Source organism: Choloepus didactylus, chromosome 3 (assembly GCF_015220235.1).
Source record: "Choloepus didactylus isolate mChoDid1 chromosome 3, mChoDid1.pri, whole genome shotgun sequence".
Taxonomy (NCBI): Eukaryota; Metazoa; Chordata; class Mammalia; order Pilosa; family Megalonychidae; genus Choloepus; species Choloepus didactylus.
In genome coordinates this window covers 83,009,745-83,036,001 of record NC_051309.1, presented here as the reverse complement: position 1 = coordinate 83,036,001, position 26,257 = coordinate 83,009,745, and the positions used below count along the sequence as shown (strand labels likewise).

At 36.5% G+C, this 26,257-nt stretch overlaps 1 protein-coding gene across 1 annotated transcript in view; it reads left to right on the top strand.

Moving 5' to 3' along the window:
• Positions 1-26,257, top strand: part of CNOT6L (CCR4-NOT transcription complex subunit 6 like) — a 176,602-nt gene that overhangs the window by 41,222 nt on the left and 109,123 nt on the right. The window contains 3 exon segments of the mRNA XM_037830059.1: positions 68-189; positions 5,964-6,150; positions 7,458-7,543. Coding sequence (XP_037685987.1) covers positions 78-189; positions 5,964-6,150; positions 7,458-7,543 — 385 coding nt within the window. The 5' untranslated portion in view covers positions 68-77.

Below are 26,257 nucleotides of genomic sequence, written 5' to 3'. Positions count from 1 at the left end.
CTGGCAAATTTTTTTTTTAAACCATAATAATTGTTGATGTATATATATTTTTTTCTTTCTTAAACAGACTAATAGGGATGCCAAAGGAAAAATATGATCCTCCAGATCCTCGCAGAATTTATACCATCATGTCAGCAGAGGAGGTAGCCAATGGGAAAAAATCTCACTGGGCAGAATTAGAAATCTCGGGTGAGTGGCAACTGAAAGCATTTAATTTGGAAATAATAATAACAAGAGTTGAATATTGCTATATTTATTTCTTCTTGTATATTTTTAATTAGATGGACTAATAGAAAAAAATACAAGATGCTGAGGTACTAATGTTTAATTTATTCATTTTATCTGTGGTTAAATATCTTCACTCCCACCTTTTGAAATTAAAGAACTTGAGACATAGTTGGCATCTGAATTGGGGACTTTAGAAGTTTAATTTCTAGGTAAAAATCAGTTTCTTTGATTTAATAGATTTTGTTTTGGCTTTTGTTATTTTTCAAATTGTAATCTTTGTCATTTTCCTGTAATCCCAGTGTTGGTAGAGTAGGAAACCTAGAAGTCATCTATTCTAACACAATATGTGGTAACTGTCTTATGGAACTTTAATACGTGTTATGTATTTGTTAAAATAGAATTAAATTCTCAAGACTTGCAGCCCTAGTCTAATCATGAGAAACATCACATAGACCCAAATTGGAAGACATTCTACAAATTACCTAACTAATTACTAATCCTCAAAATTGTCAAAGTCATGAAAAACAAGGAAAGACTGAGAAACTGTTACAGACCAGTGGAGCCTAAGGAAACAAGGTGACTAAATGTGGTGTTCTGGATTGGATCATGGAGCAGAAAAAAGTGTAAAAATTAAAAAAAAAAGAATATTGTTGTGCCGGTTTGAATGTATTATGTCCCCCAAACGCCATTATCTTTGATGCAATCTTGTGGGGAAGACATTTTAGTGCTGATTAGATTGGAATTCTTTGAGTGTTTCCATGGACTGTGCCCCACCCAACTGTGGGTGATAACTCTGATGAGATAATTTCCATGGAGATGTGGCCCCACCCATTCAGGGTGAGCCTTGATCAGTGGAGCCATATAAACGAGCTGACGGGCAGAGGGAACTCAGTGCAACTGCAGCTGAGTGATGCTTTGAAGAGGAGCTACAGCCAAGAGGGACACTTTGAAGAAAGCACAGGAGCTGCAGATGAGAGACAGTTTGAAAACGGCCATTGAAAGCAGACTCTTGCTCCAGAGAAGCTGAGAGAGGACCAATATCCCAAGTGCAACTAAGACTGACACTTTTGAGGAACTGCAGCCTAGAGAGGAACATCCTGGGAGAAAGCTGTTTTGAAACCAGAACTTTGGAGCAGACACCAGCCACGTGCCTTCCCTGCTAACAGAGGTTTTCTGGACACCATTGGCCATCCTCCAGTGAAGATACCTGATTGCTGATGTGTTACCTTGGACACTTTATGGCCTTAAGACTGTAACTGTGTAACCAAATAAACCCCCTTTTATAAAAGCCAATCCGTCTCTGGTGTTTTGCATTCTGGCAGCATTAGCAAACTGGAACATAGTTTAGTTCATAGTAATGTTGGTTTCTTAGTTTTGACAAATATACCATGGTAATATAAGAGTGTTAGGGGAAATTGAATGTATTATCATGGTAACTTTTTTGTGAATCTAAAATTATTCAAAATTAAATGTTTATTTAAAAATAGAATATAAGTTGTTTTAGTTTCCTAGGCTGCTCAAGCAAACACCATACAAAGGGATGGCTTAAACAATGGGAATTTAATGACATATGAATTTGAGACCAGGAAAAAGTACAAATCAAGGAATCATCAAGCAGTGCTTTCTTTCCAAAGCCTGTGGCGTTTTGGGGCTGGCTGCTGGCAACCCTTGGTCCTTGGCTCCTCTGTCATGTGGCAATGCACATGATAGCCTTTCTTGACCTGTCATTTCTCTTTCAGTTACCTTTGAATTTCAGCCTCTTACTTCCTGTGGCTTTCTCTCTATTTGAATTTCATTCTGCTTGTAAAGGACTCCGGTAATAGGATTAAGACTCATCTTGATTGAACTGGGCCACACCTTAGTTGAAGTAACCTCATCAAAAGGTCCTACTTACAGTGTTTCACACTCACAAGAATGGATTAAGTTTAAAACCATATTTCTTTGGGGTACACACAGCTCCAAATCACCACATAAGCATTGTTTTTATTTTATGAATTGGTGCAATGCAGAATATCTATAGAATGTTGTTTTTTGCCAGTAGGCTCTTTTTTTTTTTTTTTTTTTATTTGAACATGCATGTACACTTTGATTTCAATAGTGGACAGATGTGTATGTGTTTGTATGTGTGTGTGTGTCATCAACCAAGGTAAAATGGAGGGATATGGAGCAGGATCAACACTTCATGGGAGGGCATGCAGTGGATGGTGAAGGGCATGAGACAAGGGCCAGGGCAGCTTTTAGTAGCTTCCATGATCCTGTATGTGATGGTAAATGGTTGGAAGCTTATCACTGAGTCTGGAGACAAAAAGAATGATGAAGACCAGGATACAGATGTTCAGGCACTTGATGGAGGCAGTACTCCCAGTCACATCACCCACGATCTTCTGGTCCCTAGACTTCATGGAGTAGGTGAAGGCTGTTAACCCCTGGCAGCACCAGTTCGTGAAGAATGTGTTGAACACGGACCAGATGACATGACACTCTCAAGCATGGAGAGCTCACTGGAAATGTTGATCGCTGTGAACACGACCAGGGCAGAGCTGTGGAAGGGCCCCCCAGCATGGCCACCTTGTGTTCCATCATGAGCATCTCATAGGCTGGGCGGAGACTGGCATTGGTACAAGTGAAGAAGGCCTGGAAAGTGCAGTTCATAATGCAGAGACAGGATAGGCTGTGTCTCCAGTATCTCCAGTAGGCTTTTGTTTGGAAGAGTTAACCCACTTTATGATGTCAATAGCAAAAAGTTCTACTAAATTTAGCTAAAAGGCATCTGGGTGATGGCATTAGAAGTGTACTTATTTCCATAATATTCAAAAGAATAGGCAAGAGCAAATCCTATTAGGTTTAATCAGTGTTCTCAACCTCAGCAGTATTCACTTTGGGCTGAATAATTCTTTGTGATGGGAGATTCTTGTGTGCATTCTAGGATGTTTAACAGTATTCCTGGCCTCTGCCCACTAGATGCCAGTAGTGCCCTTCTATTTATGACAACCAAAAATGTCTCCAGACATTGTGAAGTGTCCTTGGGGACATTTATCTTTGGGGACATGGGTAAAACTAAAATGTTTGTCTTTTACCAGAGCCTCTCTTGCGTTGAAAACTTTGTTTCCTATTAAAGTGCAAAATCCTAATTGGCACTCTCAAGTCTGATTATAGGCAGCAGGAAGGAACCTGTGGTAGAAAGAATCCTGGAAAGAAGGTCTGAGTTTGAATCTACTGCTAAATAGCTAAATGCAAAGTAACATTTCTCTTTTGAGACTTGGTGCTCCCTTTACCTTCCACTGCACTCTTATAAAAATCTGTTGTTTGGAAAGTGCTACATATAATTAAAATATGACTTTACCTTTGTAAAGTTTACAAAATTTCTTCATATAAATTATTTTGTATAATTAATCCTTTTTTTTAAAGGTAAGGTAGATTAGATAATATTCTATTTTATAGATGCTAGGATAGATTTTTTGCCCAGGCTTATACAGCTACCTGAACCAGGTCTTCTAGCTTTTCTAGCACCTGTTCCTCCATAGCTGTCAGATGCTGACTGATTGATAAAGCTTAATGTGTGACTATTTCCTTGAGAATTTTGATTTATTGCAAAATCTTAAGTCAGAGTTGTTAATGTATATAATTGTGGCATCAGAGGCCTGGGGAAAGTTACTGGGTATATACTTGGAAAACCTGAAAGCAGGGACACGAACAGACATTTGTACACTGATGTTTATGGCAGCATTATTCACAATTGCCAATGGATGAAGGTGGCCCAAGGGACAATTGACCTATGAGTGGAAGGGTGAACTGTGGTGTATATATATATATGATGGAATATTGTGCAGCTGCAGAAAGGAATGAAGTTGTGAGGTATGCAGTGAGGTGAATGAACCTTGAGGACATTATGTTGAGTGAAATAAGCCAGAAACAAAAGACAAATTTTGTAGGGTCTCACTAATATAAACTAGCTATAATGAGCAAACTCTTAAGAATTAAATTCGCACGCATAGTTATCAGCAGATAGAAGGTGGGCAGAGATTGGGCAGTTGATGACTAAGGAGTGCAGAGTGTTCAGTAAGGCTCATTGTAAAGGTTTGGAAATGAAGAGCACAATTCTGCATGATGGTAGCACAATACTGTAAGTGTAATTAACAAAGTAGTGTGTGAGTATGGTTGAAAGAGGAAGGCCAAAGTCATGTATGTCACCAGAAGGAAAGCTAAAGGATAAAAACTGAGACTATAATTTAGTAAAACCCAGAGTGGGTGATGGTGGTGGTTAATTACATAAATATAAGAGAGTTCTTACGTAAATTAGAACAACATACGTCACTATCACAGGGTGTTAATAATAGAGTGTTATAGGAAAAAAAATACAATAATACAATTAATTTAAACTAAAAAAAAAATAAAGAATGAAACCTGGGTGTTCCGGTTTGCCAGTGCTGCTATTTTGCAAAATACCAAAAACAGATTGGGTTTTATATAGGGGGTTTATTGGGTTACTAAGTTACAGTCTTAAGGCCGTAAAGTGTCCAAGGTAAGGCATGAACAACAGGGTACCTTTACTGAAGGAAGGTTGATGATGTCCAAAAACCTCTGTTAGCTGTGAAGGCACGTGGCTGGTGTCTGTTTGCTCCCAGGTTGTGTTTCAAAATGGCATTCTCCAAAATGTCAATGGCTGTCTTCCAAATGTGTCTCTCAGCTGCAGCGCATTAAGTTCCTTCTGTTTGTCAGCCCTTTTATATGGCTTCAGTGATTTAATTAAGACCTGCTCTGAATGGGTGGGATAACACCTCCATGGAAGTTACCCAATCAAAGGCCTTGTTGATGATGTCCAAAAACCTCTGTTAGCTGTGAAGGCACGTGGCTGGTGTCTGTTTGCTCCCAGGTTGTGTTTCAAAATGGCATTCTCCAAAATGTCAATGGCTGTCTTCCAAATGTGTCTCTCAGCTGCAGCGCATTAAGTTCCTTCTGTTTGTCAGCCCTTTTATATGGCTTCAGTGATTTAATTAAGACCTGCTCTGAATGGGTGGGATAACACCTCCATGGAAGTTACCCAATCAAAGGCCTTGTCCATAGTTGATTGAGTCACATCTCCATGGGAACAGTCAATCAAAAGTTCCAACCTAATCAACACTAATACATCTTCCCCTGCAAGATTGCATCAAAGAACATGACTTTTTCTGGAGGATATAATGTATCCAAGCTGGCACACTGGGGAAGAAGTCTCCTTTTGGGATAAAATGGTTTTCCTGGTGACTAATCTAAGAGTGGTTCTAAGTCATAGTAGTTATTCTTGTCTGTTTAAAGTTTGTAGACTAATCCAGGCCCTGGAAATGGATAAACTTTGTACTATTAATTTTCTTGGAATATGTGAGATGTATTTTGTTAGGACTATGACTTAAAAAAAATCCTTAGGGCTGTTCTACCACAAAAGCTCAGTTCAGCTCAGTTCAGCCCCATGCTTTCTCCTTGAGACCATATAATTACCTTGGCTCTTCATTATGCCAGATCTCATTTAATACCTGGAGTATAATGAGGAAAGAGTAGTTCTCAGGAGAAAGTGGTATGAAATTAAAGAGGACTGAATGTGTTTCAAAGCAATCAAATGGCATTAAACACAAGATTAAAATGTCAAAGATACAATATCTGTATATATTTGCAGCCTCTTCCAATACTTTTTAGTCCTTCCAGTTTTGTATTCTTTGACCTGAACCTAGACTTTTATACCTCGATATTTTGCCTTTTAGGTAGAGTGCGGAGCTTAAGTACATCACTTTGGTCATTGACCCACTTGACAGCGCTGCACCTGAATGACAATTACCTTAGTCGCATTCCACCTGATATTGCCAAGCTTCATAATCTGGTTTACCTGGATCTGTCATCCAATAAACTCAGAAGTTTACCAGCAGAACTAGGAAACATGGTGTCTCTCAGGTGAGGAAAGATTATAGATATGACTCACTATATAAAATCTTAATTTTTCAAATAAGTAAATGATGGGATGTTACTTATCTTACAGTTGGATTTCTGTGTGTGAAGATCGAATGATGTAACATACACAGTGCTTGAGTTGTACTACAATGAACATTTCTTTTCCTTCTTTTTAAGTTGGAGATTCCTGGCTAAAAGTGTAGTTATGTTATCAACTTCTTTGGACAGACTTGAGATGGGATGGGGTTAAAAAAAAAAATAAGCTTCAATTTAGGCTTAAGTATTTGATAAGTCTAAACAGAAATAATAGGGAAAGTATGATTTGCTTATAAGTAAAAATTTTTAGGAACTTATCTCTATTACATAAGGTAAGGTGTTCTTTATTTTATATTACAATTCCTTAAGGAAACCTTGAAACCTGATAGTACAAAGATAGTACAAAGTCTTTAGAATCCTTTAAAAATTTCTTCATAAGGAGAAAATATTGTAGGGTATTTTGAGACCTTATATAAATGTTTTAAACAAGAATTGTGTTTCTATCTTGTTTATCTTCTGAGAATTAACTTTAAAATATTGCTGTTACATGTTTAAAATTAAACATTCATAGTGTTTTAGAATGTTGCTCTTCACCATCCCTTAACTGTGTGTTTTTGTTGTTTTTTTTTAAATTTCTTTGGCCATTTAATTATGAGGGAGCTATTTATTTTTTTCTCTGTTCTGTCCAAAGTTTCACAGCCATAAAGTTAGATTTTATCTATGTTTTAGATTTTATCTGTGCATCTCATGCTTTATTTTATTATTTATGTTGTATATAGTGATTGTACATACATCATAGTATCTTGATGTAATTATAATTGTAATGAGTTAGGAAAAATGATGTAGGTGATTGGCCACAAATTATAGTTAAGTCTTGAAGTTTGTAAAATAATTTTCTTTTTTTTCTATGAGTTAAACTGGTTTCAAGACTATCTGTATATGCCACTACAATTTAAATCTGGTAGGCATTTTGGGTGAGAAGGAAAAGGGGTAGGCTTAGCCTGAGAATGCTAGGCAGTTCCTTCACTTTTAACTTTAAGTTGTGCTAGAGAAAGGAGTAAACCATATGAATACTATTAACAATTGTGGCAATTACATATTTTCTAGTACCTTAATATTGCATGATGTTTTTGGATAAGCATATAGAAATGTGCTTTGAATGTAAACATTGCTCACGATGTGTTGGAAGGAAGGTTAAAACCACAATTGTAGATATTAATAAAGTTTGGTATATTTAAAACAAATTAGTCTTTTTTTTGTTTGTTTTTAAACAGGGAATTGCTTTTAAATAACAATCTGTTACGGGTTTTGCCTTATGAACTTGGTCGGCTTTTCCAGCTACAAACTCTAGGTTTGAAAGGTGAGTGATTTAAAAAATACGACACTGTTAACATTCAGAATTGAAGTGTTCTGAGCAGTGCTACTTTCTATTCAAATGATTCCGTACAGAAAAGCAAATAACTTTAAGAAATCCAGAGCCCTTCCTGTCTTTTTTTTCAAAAATTTAAGATGGTAAGAATAGCAGTGTCTTCATGAAGCATTGGAGGAATAAAATATCCCTAATGAATGACAGCTTTATATTTTTAGAAGGTAAAACTTGAAATAATTTCTAAATCACTTTTTATTTTATTTTTTATTTATATTTATTTATTTTTTTGTTAAAACATTTTAAATTTAGAGAAAAATCATGCAGAAAGTACAGAGTTCTCATATAAGAGTTGTTATATTTAGGTCTTTGATCGATTTTGAGTTAATTTTTATATATGATATGAGGTAGAAGTTCACCTTCATTCTTTTGCATTCAACTATCCAATTCTCCCAGCACCATTTGTTGAAGAGAGTACTCATTTTTCATAGAGGAGACTTGGTCATTTGGTCAGAGGTGTGAGGGTTTATTTCTGAACTCTCTATTTGATTCTGTTTGTCTATATGTCTGTCCTTGTGCCAGTACCATGCCGTTTTGAGTACTGTAGTGTTGTAATAAGTTTTAAAATCAGTAAGTGTGAGTCCTCTAACTTCATTCTTCTTTTTCAAGATGATTTTGGCTATTCGGGGCCCCTTACCCTTACATATAAATTTGATGATTGCCTTTTCCGTTTCTGTAAAGAAGACTGTTGGAAATAGGGATTGTATTGTATCTATAAATTTTGAGTGGGGTTGCACTGAATCTATAAATTCCTTTGGGTATTGTATTAGTTAGGGTTCTCTAGGGTAACAGAATCAATGAGAGGTGTCTATGACTATAAAATTTATAAAAGTGACTCACGCAACTGTGGATATGCACGAGTCCAAATTCTGTAGAGCAGTCAGCAGACTGTCAACTCCAAGGAAGATGTCCGATGAACTCCTCAGGAAACGAACCGGCAACTTCGACGAAGTCCTCAGGAAATGAACTGGGATCTTCGACGAATGTGTTCGATGAACTCCTCAGGAAACTAACTGGCAACTCCAATGAACTCCTTGGGAAACACTTCGCTGGGCAGCCAAAGAAGAAGTGAAGGTCCCCTATCTGTCTGGCTTATAAGTCTTCAACTGATTAATTGGATTAAATCCAGCCAATTGCATTCTCTCATTGTGGAAGACATGCCCTTTGGTGAGTCATCAGTCACAGCTGCAGTCAATTGACTGATGATTTAATAAACCAGCCTGTTGGTTTATTGATCAGCCAGAAGCATCCTCACAGCAATTGTTAGGCCAGTGTTTGCTTGACCAGACAGCTGGGTACTATTACCTGGCCAAGTTGACACATGAACCTAACCATCACAGGTATTATAGACATCTCAACAATATTTAGTCTTCCAATCCATGAACTTGTAATGTCTCTCCATTTATTTAGGTGTTCTTTAATATCTTTTGTTAGTGTTTTCTAGTTTTCCATATATACATCTTTTACATCCTTGGTTAAATTTATTCCTTAGATATTTGATTCTTTTAGTTACTATAATAAATGGATTTTTTTTCTTGATATACTCTTCAGATTGTTCACTACTAGTGTATAGAAACACTACTGTTTTTTATTTTTTTTATTTTTTTTATTTTTTTTACCTTTGTGTGTTGATCTTATATTTTGCTGAATCATATATTAGCTGTTTGGGTGTGCTAATGCTGCTGTTATGCAAAATACCAGAAATGAGTTGGCTTTTATAAAGGGGATTTATCGGGTTACAAATTTATAATTCTAAGGCCATAAAAGTGTCCAAAGTAAGGTATCAACAGGAGAATATCTTCACTGGAGAACGGCTGATGGCATCTAGAATACCTCTGTCAGCTGGGAAGGCATGTGGCTAGCATCTGCTGGTCTTTGCTCCCAGGTTGTGTTTCAAAATGGCTTTCTCCAGAATGTCCCTGGGCTTTTGTCTTAGCTCCTCTTTCACATCTCCTGTGCATCCTTGTTTCTTTCTCTCAGGGTGTTTCTCTCTAAGCATCTGGGGGTCCTCTCTTAGCTTCTCCGGTGCAGACTTTGGGCTTCATATTTTAGCTTAGTATCTTCAAACGTCTTTCTGTCCTCAACTCCAAGCATCTCAGCATCCAGTGTCTGTGTCGGCTCTTAGCTCTCTTAAATATTCTGGTGAACTAATCAAGCCCCACCCTTAATGGACAGGGTTCACACCTCCATGGAAACAATTTTAATCAGAATTCTCAGCCACAATTGAGTGGATCACGTCTCCATGGAAACATTCAATCAAAAGTTCACACCCTAATCAAGACTAATAAGTCTGGCCCACAAAATTGCATTAAAGAACATGGCTTTTCAGGGAGTCATAATATATCCAAAGTGGTACATTAGCTCTAGTGGCTTTGTTGTGGATTTTTCTGAATTTAGGATCATGTCATCTACAGATAAGAGTTTTACTTCTTCCTTCCAATTTTGATGCCCTTTATTTCTTTTTCTTGCCTGATAACTCTGGCTAGAACTTCAGTATGGTAGGCATCCTTGTCTTGTTCCTGATCTTAGGAGGAAAGCTTTCAGTCTTTCACCATTGAGTATGATTTTCCCAGACCAGACTGGTTCAAGTCTCAAGAGTGGGGCTATATACAGAGTCAAGTTTCCCTGAGGGTGTGTCTTAGAAGATTGAGACTTTCCTGTGAAGCCTCTAGCTTCTGTGCTTTTCCTAACCTGCCCAGCAGGTGGTGCCTCTCAGCCTGTGCTCCCAACTGGTGTAAAGAGGTGTAGCCCCTTTAATTCTTAGCTTTGACTGTTTCCACCCAGGCCCTGAGGTCTGAGTTCTGAGGGGAGGTCAGGCCCTTTAGCTTGGCCCCACCTCTTTCCTCTTGGGAGTTATCCTCTGCATTTGAATTACTTCTTTGTCTCTCTGACTCAGTTAACTCCACCCTGTCTTGGTCAGAGCCCTGCGAACTGAAAATGGCTGAGGCTCTCTCCACTGAGCCACTCAGGTTGAGAGAGAGAAAAGGGAAAGAAAGCCCCTTTCAGAGCCTGTCCATGGTCCCCCAGTTTTGCCCATCAGAGAGAGCACCCTGTCTTCTGGGCTTCCTTTCCCAGGGCACAGGTGTTTTCTGGTTCTCTAAGGTCAGTCTCTAAAAGCCTCTGTATTTTTTTTTCTTTTTTCTTTTAATTAATTTTTTTTCCCTTATCGGCTCCACCTCCTCTCCACTGGGAGCTGTCTCAGGGTACTTTGCTGCTTGTGAGGCTTTTGTCTATGTTTGTAGCTTGTATATAGTGTCCACATTTGTTAATTAAAACCCCAGGTGGAGCTGGGCTGAGCTGTATTCTCATGCTCCAAGAATGCTGCTTTCTCTCACAGTGAGGTCGTGCAGCTCAGCCTGCCGTGGGGGAGAGGAGGCTTTCGGCACGGGTCCACACTTTTTACTTACAGATTTTATGCTGTGATCTCAGCCATTTCCACCCAAGCCAGATTGGTGTACAATGTGTGGGCAGTCCCAGTTGTCTCCCAACAGTTGTTCCAGATTATTTATTAGCTGTTCCTGGTTGTTTATAAGTTGCTTCAGGGACTAACTAAATTCCACAACTCTCTATGCTGCCATCTTAGCTCCTCCAACAGAACATAGTCTTTTGTAGGGTACATAACAGATTCAAAACAGCACAATACCTATAACCCAACATTTTAAGGACCTTTTTCAGAAATGCTTTTAGAAAATGTAATTTTTTTTTTTATGTTTTTGTTGTGAACTTTAACATATGTACATAACAGTAATAAATTTCAAAGTACGATTTAACAAGTACTTAGAGTACAAGTTTCAGAGAATATCATGGGTCACAGTTCCACAACTTCAGCTATTTCCATTATCGTAAAATACAACATATGTACAGAAAGGTGTTAACTTGCGATGTACAGCTCAACAAGCAATTGTATAGGTAATTTCAAAAATTGTTATGGGTTTCAGTTCTTTCCTTATTATGAAGTATAGGGTATATACAGAAAGGTTTCAAAGCACAATTCAACAAGTACCTGCAGTGCAAATTTCAGTGAATGTTATGGGTTACAGTTCCATCATGTCATTTACCTCCTTCCAGCTATTCTAGTACCCCAGCATCTAAAAAAAATATGTTTATTTTAAGTTTCAGCATTCATAGTCTGTTCTTAAATCTTATCTTGTTTGTTGCTCTGCCTTCCTCTCACTTAATCTCTTTCTCCATCTTCAGGGTGTCTAGGCAGTGAGCACCCTAACTTGTTCATGTTGAAAGGGGGTGTCCACAGTATGGGGAAGGAGGCTGCATCTGATTGTTGTTCCTAAAGAGGCTGTTGCCTCTGGGATTTTGGACTTGACTGGTGTAAGAATACTCTGCTGGATTTAAGTTTCTGAGAGATGAAACTTAATGAGTGAATCTTTTATAGAATCTCATGTAGGGATCTAGGTATTTGGGGTCTATTTTTGGTAAGGGCATGGCATGCTGTGGTCATTTGGGATGTCTAGCTGGAGCTTGCATAAGGGAAATCTGCAGAATAGCCTCTCAACTCTATTTGGGATCTCTCATCCACTGTGACCTCAACTTGTTACCTTTCTTTTGTCCCCCTTTTAGTTAAGTAGGTATTTTCAATCCCTTCTTGCCAGGGCCAGACTCATTGCTGGGAGTCATGTCCCATGTTGCCATGGAGATTCACTCCCCTGGGACTCATGTCCTTTGTGGGGGCAGTGGTAGGTTAATGAATTTATTTGCCGAGTTGGGCTTAGAGAAAGAAAGGCCACATCTGAGCAACAAAAGGGGTTCCCTGGAGGTGCCTCTAGGCATAATAATATGAAGACTCAGCCCCCCAATTACAGCCCTAAGTTTCACAGAGCAAGTCTCAAGTAGAGGGTCTGATTTATTAAGTAGTGGGTTCCTAATTTAACTTAATATATGTCCTATCCCAAGGTTAGCAGTCAGTTTCTTACATTATCTTCACTTAGTTTTATAATCATCATCACTCTAACTTTAAATAATTATCATAACATAGGACATCCCAGAGCTCTTATCAGCTGCTAATTATTTATACCTAGTATTAGTGTAATGTTGGTAAGATAGTCCTATTAAATGTAGTCTATAATATGTAATGGGTAGTTTTTTCATATACCCCTCTGTTGTTAACTCTCTGCACCAGTGTCATACATTTTAAGTATATCATGCTAACACTTATTTCATTGTGTGGTGTTACTCTGACTCTTTTCATATCTTTTGCCCATTTTATAATTGGGCCGTTTGTACTATTGTCATTGATTTGTAGGATTTCTTTATATATGCAAGATATCAATCTTTTTATCAGATACATGGTTTCCAAATACTTTCTCTCATTGAGTTGGTTGCCTCTTCATCTTTTTGATAAATTCCTTTGAGATACAGAAGCTTTTGATTTTGAAGACTTCCCATTTATCTATTTTTTCTTTCATTGCTTGTGCTGTGGGTGTAAGGTCTAAGAAGCTACCTCCTAATACTAGGTCTTGAAGATATTTCCTTATATTCTGGGAGTTTTATGGTACTGTCTTTTACATTGAGGTATTTGATCCAGTTTGAGTTAAATTTTGTATAGGCTGTGAGGTAGGGGTCGTGTTTCATTTTTCTGGATATGAATATCCTGTTCTCCCAGCCCCATTTGTTGAGGAGACTGTTCTGCCCCAATTCAGTGGATTTGGGGTCTTATCAAAAATCAGTTGACTGTAGATCTGGGTGTGTATTTCTGAATTATCGGTTTGATTCCATTGATCAGTATCTCTGTCTTTGTGCTAATACCATGCTGTTTTGACTACTGTGGCTTTATAATATGCTTCAAAGTCAGGAAGTGTAAGTCGTTCCACTTCGTTTTTCTTTTTTTAGAATGTTTTTAGCAATTCAGAGCCCCTATCCCTTCCAAATAAATTTGATAACTGCTGTTCCAAGATTGCACAGTAGATTATTGGACTTTTGATTGGAATTACATTAAATCTGTAAATCAGTTTCAGTAGGATTGACATCTTAATGATGTTTAGCCTTCCTGTCCATGAGCATGGAATATCTTTCCATCTTTTTAAATCCCCTTTTATTTCTTTTAGTGAAGTTATGTAATTTTCTGTCTTTTACATCCTTGGTTAAGTATATTCCTAAGTACTTGATTTTTTAAATTGCTATTGGGAACGAAATCTTTTTCTTCAGTGTCTCTTTTGTTAAGTCATTTCTAGTGTATAGGAACATTACTGACTTGTGTTCTTTAATCATGTATCCTGCCACTTTGCTGAATGTGTTTATGAGCTCAAGTAGCTATGTCATCAGTTTTTCAGAATTTTCCAAATATAAGATCATATCCTTTGCAAATAATGACAGTTTTACTTTTCTTTTCCAATTTGGATTCCTTTTATTTCTTTGTCTTCCCAGATTACTCTGGCTAGAACTTCTAGCACAATGTTGATTAATAGTGGTGACAATGGGCATGCTTGTCTCATTGGTCTCAGAGGGATGGCCTTCAGTCTGTCACCCTTGGGTACTATGCTGACAGTGGGTTTTTATATTTTCTGTTTACCTTTTGAAGTATCTTTATCAAAAATGGCTGCTTAATTTTTGTTGAATACTTTTTTAGCATCTATTGAGATGATCATTTGATTTTTCCCTTTTGATTTGTTCATGTGTTGTACTGCATTTATTGATTTTATTATGTTGAACCACCCTTGCATGCTTGGGATGAACCCCACTTGGTCATGGTGTATGATTTGTTTAATCTGTCTTTGAATTTGCTTTGCAAGTATTTTTTTCAGAAGTTTTTGTGGCTATATCATTAGGTTGATTGGCCTATAGTTTTCGTTTTTTAAGTGTCATCATCTGGTTTCGGTGTTAGAGTAATGTTGGCTTCATAAAATGAGTTAGGAAGTGTTCCATTTTCTTCAGTGTTTTGAAAGAGTTTGAGTAGTAATTGTGTCAGTTCTTTTCGGAAAATTTGGTAAAATTCCCCTGAGAAGCCATTTGGTCCTCGGCTTTTATTTGTAGGAAGCTTTTTGATGACTGTTTCTGTCTCTTTACTTGTGAGTGGTTTGTTGAGGTCTTCTGTTTCTTCTCTGGTCAGTCTAGGTTGTTCATGTGTTCCCGTAAATTGTCCATTTCTTCTAACTTGTCTAGGTTGTTGGCATACAGTTGTTCATAGTATCTTCTTATGATTTTTAAAATTTCTTTGGGATCCACAGTAATGTCCCCTTTCTCATTTATTTTTTTTTGGGGGGGGGTCTTCTCTCTTTTTGACTTCGGCAGTCTAGTTAAGGGTATGTGTAACTTGTTGATCTTCTCAAGAAACCAACTTTTGGTTTTATTTATTCTCTTGGTTTTTTTTTTTTCCTCCATATCATTTATTTCTTGTTGTTTCATTTCTTCTGGTTGCTTTAATATTAGCTTTGTGATCATTCTCTTGCTTCTTTAGTTCCTTTAGTTCTTTGATTTTAGCTCTTTCTTCCTTTTTAATGTATTCATTTAGAGCTCTAAATTTCCTCCTCAACACTGCCTTTGCCTCATCCCATATGTTTTGTTATGTTATGTTCTCATTTTCATTCGTATCTAGATACTTAGCAATTTCGCTTGCAATTTCTTCTTTGACCCACTGATTGTTTAGGAGTGTGTTGTTTAGTCTCCAGGTATTTGTGTATATTCTAGATCCTTGATGGTTATTGACTTCTAGTTGCATTCCATTGTGGTCAGAGAATGTGCTTTGAGTAATTTCAGTCTTTTTTAAATTCATTGAGGCTTGTTTTATGCATCAGTATGTGATCTATCCTGGAGAAAGTCCCATGATCCCTAGAGAAGAATATGTATCCTTTTAATTTGGGATGTAATGCTCTGTATATGTCTGCTAAGTCTAATTTGCTTATCACATTGTTTAGATTCTCAGTTTCCTTATTGTTGCTGTGTCTGGTTTTTCTGTCGATAGGTGAGAGTGTTATATTGAAGGCTCCCACTGTTATTGTGGAAACATCTATTACTTCCTTCAGGTTTGCCAGTGTTTGTCTCATGTACTTTGAAGCACCATGATTGGGTGCATAAACAGTTATGATTGTCATTTCCTCTTGGTGAATTATCCCTTTCATTGGTATATAGTGTACTCCTTTGTCTCTTACGACATTCTTGCATTGAGACTATTTTATCTGTAATTTTTATTGCTATCTGTGCTTTCTTTTGGCTGTAACTTGCATGGAATATTTTTTTTACATCCTTTCACTTTCAATCTCTTTGTGTCACTTGGCCTGAGATGAGTCTCTTGTAAACAACATATTGATTATTCCTATTTTTCATGCATTCTGCCAATATCTTTTAATTGGGGAGTTTCATCCATTCACATTTAATGTTGTTAATGTAAAGGCAGTTCTAATAGCCATCTAATCGTTTGGTTTTTAGTTGTCAGATCTATTTTTCCCCACTCTCTCTTTATTTCCTTTAAGTTCCCCTTACTAATACTCTTCAGTTCCATGCCCTTCTCCAGGCCACTCTCTCCTGTCTTTTTTCTTTTTTTTCACAGCTGGTAGAGCTCCCTTTTAATATTTCTTGTAGCACAGGTTTCTTATTAACAGATTCTCTCAGCATTTGTTTGTGAAAATTTTAAGCTTTCCCTCTATTTTGAAGGAGAGCTTTGCTGGGTGACAATTTTTCTCTTTCAGAATTTAGAATATGTCATACCACTGCCTTCTCGCATCCATGGTGCCCGTTTAGTAGTCAGTACTTATTCTTATGTTTTTTCCCTTGTATGTGGTAAATCACATCTCTCTTGCTGCTTTCAGAACTTTCTCTTTTCCCCCAATCTTTGACAATGATTAGAGTATGTCTTGGAGCAGGTTTAGTTGGATTTATTCTATTTGGAGTTCATTGGGCATCTTTGATTTGCATATTTATGTTGTTTAGAAGGGTTGAAATGTTTTCCCCCACAAAGTCTTTGAATACTCTTTCTAGCCCTTTACTCTTCTCTTTACCTTCTGAGACACCAGTAATTGTGATATTGGCGTGCTTCATATTGTCCATTATTTTCCTGAGATCCATGTCAAATTTTTTGATTTTTTTTTTACCATTCATTCTTTTTTTCTTTCTCATTCCGTTGCCTTGTCCTTGATTTTGCTATTTCCTTCCTCTGCCTCTTCAAATGTGCTGTTATGTGTCTCAAGAATATTTTGAATTTGATCAACAGCATCTTTTATTTCCATAAGATCTGCTATTTTTAAATTTACTCTTGCCAATTCTTCTTTATGCTCCTCTGTTGTCTTCTTGATGTTCTCTATATATTAGCCATGACATTGATGTTTGTGTATATTTCTTTGATTAATTGTTCCACGTTCTGTGTCTCCTCTGACTTAATTTGGATGTTTGGGTTGTCCATATCTTCTGGTTTCTTCATATGGTTTGTAATTTTCTGTTGTTTTTGGCATCTTGGCAATTGCTTATCTTGATAGGATTCTTTTAGGATATGCAGGATTATTTGAACATTTATCATGCCATTTCTCCCCCAACTTTGTCTGTGCACTGAGTGGGGGTCCAAACCATGTTGAAATTCAATCAGTGCACCAGTTTTCCATGTGCACTGGGGACTGCCAGCCCCATTGGTTAGAGTCATGCCCTGTGCTGTTTGGCAGGGAGTCTGCTCCAGGACACAGTGGTCCTGGCTGTTCCTGGGGCTTTGGTGGTATACTCTGGCGTTGCAGGGTTGCGCATCTCATCTTCTAGCTCAAGTGCCCCCCAGTCCCTGTCTGCCATGCAGTAACCAGTCCCTGGGATTGGCAGAGGGCTCCTGGTACTTCCGTGTGGCGCCCTTGCCTCTAGGGTGTACACACCTTGGGTTTCTGTGGAGGAAGAGTAGATGCTGTCACAAGTCCGCTGAATCCTGAATTTCTTCAAGGGTGCTCTCAGCCGCAGGGCTGTGAAGAGTTATCTTCCCATCCAACTGCTAAGATGGCTGCAGAGGGTGTGGAAAGCTGCCCCCTTCCACACTTGTCTGCCTGCTCTGCTAATCCCTGGCAGGGGGCTCTTGGCCGCGTGTCTGTGAAGGATTATCACTCCAGTCAAGTTGCTGAGGAGGGTGCACAGGGCATGGAAGGCTGCTTCCCACCACGCTTGTCAGCCACTTCCAACCGCCCATTCCCCATTGGCGTTCGGGGCAAACATTCACCAGTCTTAAACGCAGTCTCTCGGCCTTTCCAGGTACGTACTCACTGTGTGAGATAGAAGTCCCTGCCCAGCTGGTGGAACCCTTATACTTCTCTTCTGGAGTACTTTCTGTCCTTTATCTAGTGTTTTTTATGGAGGAGAATTTGCTCTGTCTTTTCTAATCCACCATCTTTCTGCAAGTCCTAATTTTCTTTTATATATGAGGAAAGTATTTATTTCTATATTACATAATGAGGTCCTTGAAATCAAGAAAAATCATATTGACAGTTCACATAAGATAATATACAGATGACTCTAAAATATCGAAAGTAGATTAACTTTATGCATAATAATAATGCAAATTGAAAGTTATTCAATTACCAGTTTTCACCTATCAGATTGGAAGAATTCAAAAATTTAATAAAACACTTTTGGTGAGTGTGTAGGGGAAAAGGCACAATCATACCTTATTTGTGTAGTTTCACTATACCTTATTAGTTCCCTGTGTGCCCTTTAATGAATCTTCCTCCCTTCTCCCAGAGGTTAGTACTGTCCTGAATTTTGTGTTAGTTATTCCTTTTCTTTCACTCAACAAAAATTCATCTATACCTACTATGTGTTGAAGGCTAGAGTTATACATTTATCATTTAATGCTGTTTAACCTTTATATATGTGGGATCCTTATGAATGTACTTTTCTGTGACTTGCATTTCATTTAAAATTAAGTTTTCACTATTCAGCCATGTTGATTCAGGTATGTAATTGTATGTCATTTGTTTCATTGCTATGTTATATTCTGATATATGAATGTGCTGTAATTTATTCATTCCACTATACATAGATACTTAAATTGTTTCCATTTTTGGCTATTATAAACAATGCAGCTCTGAACATTCTTGTACATGTCTCTTGTACAATTCCTAGGAATGGAATTGTTGGATTGTAAAGGTCTGCACATCTTTAGCTTTATTGGGTAATGCCAAAATGTTTTTCAAAGTAATTTTACCAAAATACAGTCCCAAAAGTAATATATCATGGTTTCCATTGCTCTGTTTTCTTTCTAGCACTTGTTATCAGAAGAATTTAAGTTTTGCCGGTTGTAGAATATGAAATAATTTGTAATTGTACTTGTAATTTCCACTTTCCTCATTTCTAATGAGATTGAGCAACTTTTCCTATATTTATTGGCTGTTGGCCATTATTGTTTTTTCTTCTGTGAAATTACTGTTGATGTATTTTGCCCATTTTCAGTGGTATTATTTTTTATTGATTTGTAGGGGTTCTTAACTTTTGTCTCTTTTGTATTGTAAATGTCTTCTATTGTGTGGCTTTTCTTGTTGTTTTCTATGTGGTCTTTTAATGAATAGATTTGTTAATTTCATTGTAATTGAAGGTAAAAATCTTTTCTTTTATGGTTACTGAAATTTATACCTTTTATAAGAAACCCCGCCCTATCCCAGGGCATAAATATATTCTCTCATATTACAAAGGTTTACTATTCATATTTAATTCTATGATTCATTTGGAATTTCTTTTTGTATCTGGTGTGACGATAGGGATCTAGTTTTGTCTTTTCCCTTCTGGATAGCCATTTGTCTCGATATCATTTAGTGACTAGTTTTCCCTTTCCTCACTGATCTGCAGTGTCACCTTTCTATATATAAACTAACTATATGTGTACTTCTATTTTGGGATCTTTATTCTGTTCCAATGTTCAATTTGCTAAACCCTGTACCAGTTAGTACATTGTCTTAATTTTATGGCTTTATATTCAAGACTTGATATCTGGTTTTGGAAATTAATCACATTTTTTTCCTTCAACAGTTCTTGGTAGTTTGGGTGCCTTGACAATTCCTTAAACATAGGAAACAGCTTGATAAGTTTCCTGAAAACTGCAATGGGACTTGGGAATAACATTGAATCTCTAAAACAATTTAGGAAGAATTGACATCTTTATGATACTGAGTCTTGGTTCTCTCTCCATTTATTTAGATCTTATTGAAATAATGCCTTTGAGTAAAGTTTTATAACTCCTGCATACTGGCCAAGGATATCTTTTGTTAGATTTATTTCTGGGTACCTTATGCATTTTTTGTTCCTATTGTAAACCATGTCCTCTTTTCTTTTTTTAAGTTGTTTTTTTTTTTTTCCTGCTTGTCTGCAGTTAGGGTATAGAAATACATTTTTTTGTTGTTATTGTTTATTAATCTTATAATAGGCCTTCTTGGCTAAATTCATTCATTCTAAAAATGTGTCTGCAAATTCTTCTGGGTTTTTTTTTTTTTTTTTAAAGATAATAATTTCATCTGAAAGTCAGCAGTTTTGTTTCTTTCTGATTCTAATGTATTTAAGTTTTTTGCCTTATATTAAGTATAGAAGCATTACTACTGGGCATGCTTCTATTGTTACTAGTTCTTGCTTCTAATATTTTTCTGTGTAAGAATACGTGCTGTACCCTCTACCATAAGTTTTACCCTTGGGAAGACGGTTGCTGCAAAGGAGAGGCTAGGCCTCCCTGTATTTGTGCCTAAGAGTCTCCTCCTGAATGCCTCTTTGTTGCTCAGATGTGGCCCTCTCTCTCTGGCTAAGCCAACTTGAAAGGTGAAATCACTGCCCTCCCCCCTACGTGGGATCAGACACCCAGGGAAGTGAATCTCCCTGGCAACGTGGAATATGACTCCCGGGGAGGAATGTAGACCCGGCATCGTGGGACGGAGAACATCTTCTTGACCAAAAGGGGGATGTGAAAGGAAATGAAATAAGCTTCAGTGGCAGAGAGATTCCAAAACGAGCCGAGAGATCACTCTGGTGGGCACTCTTACGCACACTTTAGACAACCTTTTTAGGTTCTAAAGAATTGGGGTAGCTGGTGGTGGATACCTGAAACTATTAAACTACAACCCAGAACCCATGAATCTCGAAGACAGTTGTATAAAAATGTAGCTTATGAGGGGTGACAGTGGGATTGGGAATGCCATAAGGACCAAACTCCACTTTGTCTAGTTTATGGATGGATGTGTAGAAAAGTAGGGGAAGCAAACAAACAGACAAAGGTACCCAGTGTTCTTTTTTACTTCAATTGCTCTTTTTCACTCTAATTATTATTCTTGTTATTTTTGTGTGTGTGCTAATGAAGGTGTCAGGGATTGATTTAGGTGATGAATGTACAACTATGTAATGGTACTGTAAACAATCGAAAGTACAATTTGTTTTGTATGACTGCGTGGTATGTGAATATATCTCAATAAAATGATGATTTAAAAAAAAAAAAAAGAATACGTGCTCTATGTTGCTGGTACAAACCATTTTTTAGATTCTGGATGCTTCCTTCCATTCCTACTCTGATCAGTTGAGTTCTATCAAATGCCTTTTCTCTGTCTGTTGAGATGATTGAAATAGTAAATTAACTGTATAGATTTTTTTTTCCCAGTTTAAACCACACTTGCATTTCTGAAATAAATCCAACTTGGTCATGTTGTTATTTTGCTTTTATCTACTACTGGATTTAATTTGCTAATATTTGTCAAAAACTGTGAAGGGTCTGAGTTTTTTTTAATCCTACTCACTATTTCATGGTTGTTGGCAGAAGACATGAGACTCCTGGGTTAGCAACAAAGGCTGTTATTACTCAGACAAGATGGACCCAGATGCATGCTGTGTTTTTTTCCAAGTGAGGAATCAGGTTCTAAGGGCCCAGCACTTCTAGAGCAAGCAGGAAATATTATAGCAAGCAGCAACAAGGCAGTCCTATTTCCTCCAGGAAATAAGCAGTTACTTGGTAATCATTCTGTGGTTGCTTTCATCTAGTTTAGTTGTAGTTTAGCTACAGAAACTGCTAAGCATTAGGAGACAGATGAATCTTACAATCTGGTGCACTCATCAGAAACAGGAAGGAGGCGTAAGGCCCATGGCAGGTTGCATCTACCCACCTTAGAATCTGGCACACACATCAGGAATGTGAAGGATGTGTAGGGCCCATGGTGGGCTGTATCTCACAACAGTATTTTAGTTGGGATTTTCTCATACATATTCATGAATGAGGTAGACTTGTGTTTTTCCTTATCCTTATTCAGATGTTCTTGTTTAGGTTTATACTGGCCTTAGAAACAGTGGGAAAAGTTCTTTATTTTTCAGTTCTCTGAAAGAGTTTGTGTAAGATTGAACTAATCTGTTCCTTGAAATTTTTGTAGAGCAGTCCTATAAACTATCATTGGCAGTTGTTTTCTCTGTGGTCATTTAACTACCATCTCAATGTATTTGTAATTGCAGGAACTATTAAGGCTTTCTTATTAGGGATTCAGTTTTGTTGGACCGTGTCTAAAGGAATTTTCAGTTTTTCTAAATTTTCAAATTTATGTAACATTACTCATAATATCCTCTTGATGTCTTTTTAGATTCTTCTTTTGTAGCTATAACCCTCTTCACTTTTATAAAAAAATTTTTATCATGGTAACATATATACAATTTGCCATAAAATTTGCCATTTTAACCATTTGCAAGTGTATAAGTCCAGTGGCGTTAATTACGTCTACAATTTTCTGCTACCGTCACCATCATCCATTACTAAAACTTGTCGTCACCCCAAACGGACTCTGTATCCAGTAAGCAGACTCCTCCTTCCCAATCCCCCAGCTCCTTGTTACCTCTAATCTATTTTCTGTCTCAATGAATTTGCTTATTCTATATATTTCATGTAAGTGGAATGAAATTGTATTTGTCCTTTTGTGTTTAACTTATTTCACTTAGCATAACTTTTTTGAGGTTCATCCTTGTTGTACTGTTCCTTTTTATGGCTGAATAATGTTCCATTGTATGTATATACCATATTGTGTTCATCTGTTCATCTGTTTTTGGATACTTTGTTTCCACCTTTTGGCTATTGTAAAAAATGCTGCTATGAACATTGGCATACAACCCCTCTTCATTTTAAATATTGTTTATTTGTTCCTTCTATCCTTTTTTCTAAGTAGTGTCATTGAAAGACCATAGACTTAGTCTTTCAATGAATCAGTGTTGGCTTTTATTATTTAAAGCTAATTCATTTCTGTTTTTAATTTTATTTCTTTATTCTACTTTGTCTGGATTTGTTATATATTTTCTTTTTCCTTCTACACTGGACACATGGCATTTTCATATTTAGATTTAGCTATTTTCAAATACAAGCATTTAAGGTTATACATTTGTCTCAGTATTGTTTTTGTTTCATCCCACAAGTTTTGATGTGATGTTTTCATTAATTTTTTGTTCTGCATATTTTAAATGAGTTATCGTCTTCTTTGACTCATCAGTTATTTAAATGTTTTAAAATTTGTATACATGTGAGATTTTAAATTCTGCTTTTTTTATGTTTGCTTTAAATTTAATTGGATTATAGACATATAAGGTAGCCATTGTGAAACCCAGTCTCTGACATTCACTGATTCTTGCTTTATGGGCTAATTTCTGACCAGTTTTTGTGAATGTCATACCTGTATCTGAAAAGTATGTGTATTCTCTAATTGTTGGGTTTAGGATTATGTATTTGTTCCTTAGTTTGAATTAGTCATTGTATTGCTCAAACTTTTGACTTTGATCTTTTAACAATTAAGAGATATATGTTAAAATTTCCATTAAAATGGTGGATTTGTTCATTTCTCCATGTACTTCATTCGGATCTTACTTTATTCACTGTGAAGTTCTTTTATTAGGTTTTTACCAACTTAAAATTGCTCTATCTTCCAGTGAATTGAATTTGATATTAGGTAATGAGATTTATCCTCCCTTTTTAGATTTTTTGTCTTAGAGTCCATTTTGTCTAATATTATAGTTGTGTAGTTTTCTTTTGGTTCCTATTTGCTTAGTATATCTTTTCTTAGCCATTTATGTTCAGCCTTTCTGTATACTTGTGCTTATGTGTGTCTCTTATGCATAGTATTTAGCTTGACTTTGTTTTTTATAATTCTGACATTATTTTCATTTTTATTGTGTGGTTTCAGTCCAATTACCTTACCTATATTGTAGTTATTAATATGTTTGTAATTGTTACTGCCATCTCTCTGTTTTTTCTCTCCTTTCTTGGCTTTCTAAAAATAATTTTTTTCTTCTCATTTTGTATTCTTTCTGTTGGTTTGGAATTATGATTAATCTTTATGTTAGATATTGTGACTCTTTCAACTTCTGTTCTTATTTTTCAAAATTGGTTTGACACTTCTGGACACTTTGCATTTCCATATAAATTTTAGAATCAGCTTGTGATTTGTGCAGAATATTCTGCTGGGATTTTTATTGGGATTGTGTTGAATATATAGATCAGTTTGGGGCGAATTGATGTCTCAATATTGAGTTTTGCAATCTATGAATGCAATATTTATCTCCATTTTACATAGGTCTTCTTTGATTTCTTTCTTTAATGTTTTGTAGTTTTCAATTTGCAGATCTTGCAAATATTTATCTAGATTTATACCTAATTATCTGGGTTTTTTGGTAATCAGATATTGTAACTGGTACTGTTTTTTTAAATTTCCAGTTATTCACTGATCATATATAGCATTAAAATAAAATTGATTTTTGTATATATTGAACTTATATCTAACAACAAGTTTAAATAACTTGTAGGTGTTATTAGCAGAATCTTTAGGATTTTCTACAAAGACAGACTTGTCCTCTGTGAATAGAGAACTTTTTTTTCTTCCTTAACAACATACTTTCCACCCCACCTCTCAGGGAGAAGTATTTTAGCGCTGGGTATAAGGGTCAGGAATCTACCAGCCATGTCAGATAATTAGTATTCTTTGAAATGAGACTTTAAAAGAGGTCCAGCTCAGTTTTGTTTATTCCAGTGGCTGTCTTTACTGCCCTGGAATGCAGTGCTAGGACAGGGATCCTGCAAGTTAAAACACTGCCCCCAAAATCCCCCAAAACAAAAAACAAACAAAAAACCACCACAAAGCTCGCTGATTTTACAAACATTGTGTCTTTTAAAAATTTTTCTATTAATTTAAAATAAATGCTCCTTGTTTTACTGCTTGTCTTATTCTGAAAAAGGTCATCTGACTAGTTCTTCATTGCTTTTATGGAGGGGAAATTTTTCAGAGTTCAAATCAGAATGAATTTTGGTAGATTTTGCTTTTCAAGGAAATTGTCCATTCTTTTAAGTTGTTAAATTATGGGCATAAAATTGTTCTTAATATTCCCTTATTGTCCTTTTGATTTCTTTTGGAATGCCCCCTATTTCATTCTTGCTGCTTATAATTTGTTTCTTTTTTGCCCTTGCTAAAAAGAGGTTTATCAGTTTTATGGCTCTATCCCCCTCCTCAGAATACCATCTTTTGAGTTCATTGATAATCTGTTATTTTTCTGTTTTAAATTTCATTGGTTTCTGTTCTTTATTGTTTCCTTCCTTTTGCTCACTTTGGGTTTCATTTGCTTTCCTTTTTCTAAGTTCTTAATATGAAAGTTAGATCATTGATTTGAGACCTTTCTTTCCTAATATAATCAATCAATGCTATAAGTTTCCTTCTAAACACTGCTTTAGCTACAATCTACAAATTTTATGTTGTAGTTTCATTTTAACTTAAGAATTTAAATTCCCTTGTGAATTCCTTTTTCGTTTATGGTTTATTTAGAAGTGTGATATTTAATTTGAAAGTATTTGGGAACTACAAAGGTAACTGGCTCTTATTGATTCCATGTTTTACTCTATTACAGTCAGAAAAAATACTTCGTACAATTTCATTTCTTTTAAATATGTTGCACTTTGTTTTCTGGCCTAGAATGTGTTGTTCTATCTTGATGAATGGATTGTGTGCACTTAAAAAGAATGTTCTTCTGTTTTTGAGTGGAGTACTATGTAAACATCAGTTAGGTCAACTTGGTTGACACTGTTGTACTTACCTTCTCCATCCTTATTGATTTTCTGTTTGTGTTTTCTATTGATAACTGTGAGAGTAGTGCTGAAGTCTTCAATACCATCTTAACTCTTTTAAGATAATTATTCTGTATTGTAGCTTCCATTGTTGTTGTAGTTCATTGTCATTATTTTGAGTATTCTGCAATGACTGAACATCATTTTGTTTTTAAATCTTCTATTTGTCTTTGGTATTCTCTATTTACCACTTGTTCTAGTTTGCTAATGCTGCTAGAATGCAAAACACCAGAGATGGATTGGCTTTTATAAAAGGGGGTTTATTTGGTTACACAGTTACAGTCTCAAGGCCATAAAGTGTCCAAGGTAACACATCAGCAATTGGGTACCTTCACTGGAGGATGACCAATGGTGTCTGGAAAATCTCTGTTAGCTGGGAAGGGATGCGGCTGGCATCTGCTCCAAAGTTCTGGTTTCAAAATGGCTTTCTCCCAGGATGTTCCTCTCTAGGCTGTAGTTCCTCAAAAATGTCACTCTTAGTTGGACTTGGGGTATTTGTCCTCTTTTAGCTTCTCTGGAGCAAGAGTCTACTTTCAGCAGCCATCTTCAAACTTTCTCTCAGCTGTGAGAGCAGCTCGTGTGCTTTCCTCAAAGTGTCCCTCTTGGCTGTAGCTCCTCTTCAGAACATCACTCAC